General features: G+C 37.6%; 1 protein-coding gene across 1 annotated transcript; it reads left to right on the top strand.

Moving 5' to 3' along the window:
- Positions 1–268: 268 nt before the first annotated feature.
- Positions 269–4,789, top strand: DIMT1 (DIM1 rRNA methyltransferase and ribosome maturation factor; the record flags this gene model as incomplete). Its single annotated transcript, XM_010162666.1, has 10 exons — positions 269–355; positions 731–792; positions 903–996; positions 1,084–1,133; positions 1,974–2,097; positions 2,206–2,298; positions 2,971–3,035; positions 3,338–3,401; positions 3,903–4,009; positions 4,747–4,789. Coding segments are annotated over 10 exons (789 nt in total), but the record flags the coding sequence as incomplete, so codon positions are not given.
- Between the last annotated feature and the right edge of the window lie 755 nt (positions 4,790–5,544).

The following is a 5,544-nucleotide window of genomic DNA, read 5'->3' as shown; positions in this document are numbered from 1 at the left end:
AGGCGGGGGATGGGGTTGGGGCTTTTTTGAGTTTTTTTATGTTGCTGCTCTCTTATTTTTCTACACTTGTCCAAGGATCTCGTAAAGTAGCTTTAAGACATACTTGTTGTTCTCACCGTTTCCCTCTCATCCGTTTCTAAACGATGTTCACACTCCTCCACTAGCTGATTCTGTCTTTTTACTGAGCTGTACGTACCCTTTGTTTTAAAATGAAATGGTTATTTGAAATCGGTTGGAGAAAAATAACTGAAATGCCGTATGTTCTTAGGCTGCCCTGAGACGCACAGATGTCATTCTGGAAGTAGGCCCGGGAACTGGCAACCTGACTGTAAAGTTGTTAGAAAAAGTAAAAAAAGTAAGTACGAATTTCAGCCCTGCCTTCCCGAGCTCAACCACATTGTGGCTTAGACTGTGGCGAACAGAAGGATCTTCATCTGCTTGATTCAAATAAGTAGAATTACCCTATGGATGTTTTTCTTAAGATTTGCATAATTGAGGTTTTAGCTGTTCATGTAAACCTTGTATGGTTTTATCAAACTATATTGCTGTTATCCATTTATGTGGTAAGGTTTGCCTGTTTTGGGGGAGGGAGGAAGGTGCATAGCGTAATAGGGAATTTTTAAGAATTATTTGGACCTGTAGCAATAGACACAAGGTTTTTTTGCAGTTGACGTTTTAATCTCAGTTAGCCAGAGTTGTCTCATGTTGCAAATATATACTTTGTTTTCAGGTTATTGCTTGTGAAATTGACCCTAGACTTGTTGGTGAACTGCAGAAGAGGGTCCAGGGAACGTAAGTATTAACTGTGGAAACAGCGAGCACTTAAAGCAGTGGAGCTGCTTTAGCAAAAGCTTTGGCAACATGCTTCTCTGAGGATAACCACAGTGTGTGTGTTCTCCTAGATGTCTGGCAAACAAACTTGAAATCAAGGTTGGAGATATCTTGAAAACAGACTTACCATTTTTTGATGCATGTGTGGCTAACTTGCCTTACCAGGTATGTCCTAAACAACATGGAAAAACTTTTTTATTTTAAATGGTAATTGTCTGGAAATTATACTAATGCTATTACTCTTTTCCTCAGATTTCTTCACCTTTTGTTTTCAAGTTGTTGCTTCATAGACCTTTTTTCAGGTATGTGGAAGAACAGAGGTCTGTATTGCCTGATGGAGGGTGGGGGGGGAAGCTTTAAAAATATTCCCAAATAAAGGGTTTTTTAGTTCTTAAAATACCAGTTTGATGGATCAGAGCCACACCAGAATTTTTGTGTAATATAAAACCTGCTAGTGCCTGGTGATTAGTTTATGCCAATGAATTAAGCACGAGGAGAAAATTTAGTCTTGGCATCAGTGAGTGTCTAGCTGATGAAAAGAGGAGTTGCACCTCTTTACTTTAATACTATAACTACTTGTTACTCCAGGGATAAGTAGGGCATCGTAGCATTTCAGATACCTTCCTGCCTGAGAAATGAAGAGTGGAAAGGGCAGGATTGAAGCCAAGAGACTTCCTGTTGTCTGGTCGAAAAATATAACTGCCCAGGTACCTCTCTGTGTTGTTCAGTGCATCAGCAGTTCTTGATTTCTCTCACTGAAGCACTGTTAGTGAAGTTACTGGTCCATTTGTGAAGCTAGAGAGTTTGGATTTGAAGGACTCATGGCAGACTTATCCAAAATGATTTGGTACAGCCAGGCACAAAACTCTGAGACTAGTCTCTGTCTCTTTGATCCTGATCCGTTCAGCAGTATGAAGAGTCATATCCTGTTGCAGCTTTGAGGAGATTTAATTGGTTTCACCAAGTTTTGTAGTTTTGGGTGGTTTTTTTTAACACACTCCGAGATAGTGAAGGCAGAGTTTGTTTATGACAAACTTTTATTGCTTCTAGGTGCAGATTCCATGTTTTCCATGTGTGTTAGTTGCCTTTTGATGGAAAACTTGATTACTTAGAATTTGTTTTCTCATTTCTGTTATTCTCAGGTGTGCAATACTTATGTTTCAAAGGGAATTTGCGCTTCGTTTGGTTGCAAAACCAGGAACTAAACTATACTGCAGACTCTCTATTAATACTCAGTTATTAGCTCGAGTGGACCATCTGATGAAGGTGCGTTGTTCTGCATTGGCTAACAGAGCTATCAAAGATGGAATAATGTTTTTAGGAATGTGAGGATTTGCTGATTATTCGTACAGCTGCCTGACTTCTCTGTAACAGGTTGGAAAGAACAACTTCAGGCCTCCTCCCAAAGTTGAATCCAGTGTTGTCAGAATAGAGCCAAAGAATCCACCACCACCTATCAATTTCCAGGTGAGCATGGTCTACTCTTACAAGGCAGCATACTAGTGATACTTCATTTAATTTTTCTTTTCACTTACTACTCAGTTCCATTTTTATCTACCAAGTATCAGCTGTTCATTGGCACTTACTTAATTCCAAAATCCTTACCCGTCTATTGATCAGGCTTGTGTTAGGATATTACTTGAATGCGCCACCGTCAATTTGGGCGCAGCTTTGTTTACAGTATTTCTGACGAGACTGAGGTACCATCTCCATGTCAGTTGGAAAGGGAACAACGTCCCTTTCTTCGTGGTTTGAGTCTCCCAGAGACTTCTGGATGGTGATTTTGTTGCTTATGATCAAAGGAGTATCTATGAGAAGTCTTATCTTCAGATGAGTGTGTATAATCTTAGAAGACAGATGTTACAGGTTAGTAGTCTTAATTTTTAAAACTCTTTCATCTTCAAGAGCATTTCAGCCTCGCACAAAAAAGAACAGTTCAAAGGGTTTTGTGGGTGAAGTATTTTCTTCTCCATTTGTATTGCTTTTTCCAAGACAGGACTGGTTTTGTATTGTTTAGAAAGATATTTTCCTGAAAGATTTTTCTTACTGTTCAGTGTTGTTGTGAAATTGTCACTAGTGACTGTTCTTGTTTGCAGTAGCTGTATTTTCCTTTCTGTAAATTCTGAAATATAATTTCAGGAGTGGGATGGTCTGGTGAGGATAGCCTTTGTTAGGAAAAACAAGACACTCTCCGCAGCATTTAAGTAAGTAACACTCCTCCTACAGGAAATCTTTCCAAAGTTTGGGAGCCCATCCAGTTAACCATTTATTTTATGCAAATGCATAGCAGTGTTACATGCATGGCAGCTCAGCCTGGGATAAACCATGATGGGACGATTTATGCTGAGATCACAAGCTTTTTCTTTTAGAGGAAAACTAGGCAGCTGTTTAAAAATAACAGCTCTGTGTCATTGTTACAGTTTTTTAGAGTAAAGATTAACAACCAGTAAAGTGAAAAAAAAATAGTTAAGGCTCAATTTTCAGTCTAAACTTGTATTTCTTTCAGGTCAAGTGCTGTGGAGCAGCTGCTGGATCATAATTACCGAATTCATTGTTCCTTACATAATACAGTAAGTTCCTTTTTCATATATTAAATTCTATTTGTGTGTACTGTGACCTACATACTGACTTTTGTAAGAGTAAAAAATTAACATTGAAAAGCTTAACATGTTAAAGTTCTTCCGAGCGAGTTTGAGGGAGGGAGGAACTTACCTCTTTTCTTATAGAAAAATCTAAAAGGTTCACTAAATTACAGTGAAAAAGCTGAAAGCTGAGTCTGTTATTTATACATTGGCTGTGCATGTCTCAAGGACTTTTACTAATCTATTAAGAATCTAGTAAGAAAACTTTTTGTGTCTGCTTAGCAACACTGTTGTGATTAATTTGTAGTGAGCGAGCTGAGGTATAAAAATTCAGATACAGGAACTGAAGAATACGGTAATCCATACAAGAAAAAAACCAACTTATTCTATCACTTGGATTCTAAAAGCATGAAGAGAATAGATGATTTAAATGAACTTCTTCCATGCTATGAATATCAAATGAATTTGTGTCCTATTTTCCATTGACAGGAAATACCCGAGAACTTCAAAATTGCAGAGAAAATACAGACAGTCCTAAAAAATACAGGTTACTCTGAAAAACGAGCCCGTTCAATGGATATAGATGATTTCATTAGGTATTTTCTTTTCTTTATGCCTTTCTCTTAAGCTTCTTCAAATTCTATCTGCATCTGTACTTGTGTAGAACAGATTAGTATTGGGTTACACAGGAATAGTACTAACTCTTGATTTCCTCTCAATACCAGATATTCCTTGCTTCCAGTCCTGAACATGAAGAAACACCCCCTACATATATATATTTTAACTGCTGCTTACAGTATTGAGAAGCAACTAGCTAAAGATCTGTGTTTCTGGTATTTGTGTACTAGACCCTTCTATGTCTCCTCTTAAAATGGTTTTAATAATGGGATTGGTTATTACAATTCTCCCAGAGTCTTGCACAGCCCTTCTCTGTCTGTGTCAAGGATTAGGCTGTAGTCTATAGCATAGTTTGGAAATTGGAGTAATTAACTGCTGTCTTCTGCCCTTACTTCTAGCCAGTTAATTTAAGTGGCAACATGAATCCTCTCCTATTTTAAGATAAAAGTTTCTAGCTGCTTCTCAGTGTGACAATTAATACAGCTGCTGATCCTCAAAGAAACATAGTAAACCTGGTAGGACACAGTATAACAAACTGCACTGAAAATCTACCTGGATCTCTAAAATGGCAAATTTGCTAGTAACTTAAAGTTTAAGATTTGTAACAATTCAATGCTATTTTTGTATGTTCTTTGCTAGCCAACACATCTTAGAAATGTCTTAAGCTGAAGTATAAATGAGTAGAAATTGTAACACAAATACTTTACTCTTTCAGACTGTTGCATGGCTTCAATTCAGAAGGCATCCATTTCTCATAGGTTCTACTAGAAGAAGGAAAGATGTTCTGTATTTTGTCACCGAAGTCTTACCTAAGCCAGAGTGACTGCAGTAGGACAAGCTCTTCTCACAAAAGCAATGAACAGAACACAGGATGCACTCTCTGGTTCTCAGTAAAACCTCACATGAAATTTTACCACAGATAGTAGGCAAGAAGCTGCCACTCTGTATTTTAAAAGCGATAAATTCTTTCACAGCTCAAGTGACATGCTGGACTTCCCCATGACTGTTTATTTTTACAGTTGGACTCTATGATCTTAAAGGTCTTTTCCAGCCAAAACGATTCTATGATTTTTAAATAAACCCAGTAACATGGATTGATATTGCCATAATGGAAATCTGTGTCCTCTGATCATGGACTTCACCTCAATATATTCTTGCACAATACTCAACAGTACAACCCATCAGCCTGGTCTGGGCAACAAAAAAAAAAAAAGAGTTGTAGTCATTTTGTTTGGAATTGTTTGTTTGTTAGTGTGTTTGTTTTAAAGTGTACTTAAACCCTTTTGATTTGAAATGCCAGTCTCTTCCATTTGTCCTCTGATACCTCATAAGCATAGACAGAAGAGGGTTTTTCGTCAACTGTAAATTCAAGCATCTATTTTTATAAGAAAACTTCATCCTAGGGGCAAGGAGGAGTTTTAGCATAGATCAAAGCTTTCAGTGAGTTTCAGAGCAATGCATGTCTGTGTCCTGACAGAAAAACTTACTCAAGTATCTTAATATAGTTTGGATT

The sequence above is a fragment of the Antrostomus carolinensis genome, unplaced genomic scaffold (assembly GCF_000700745.2).
Source record: "Antrostomus carolinensis isolate BGI_N321 unplaced genomic scaffold, ASM70074v2 Scaffold53570, whole genome shotgun sequence".
In the NCBI taxonomy this organism is placed as follows: Eukaryota; Metazoa; Chordata; class Aves; order Caprimulgiformes; family Caprimulgidae; genus Antrostomus; species Antrostomus carolinensis.
Note: the sequence above shows the minus strand (reverse complement) of the source record. Positions and strands in the feature narration are given on the sequence as shown.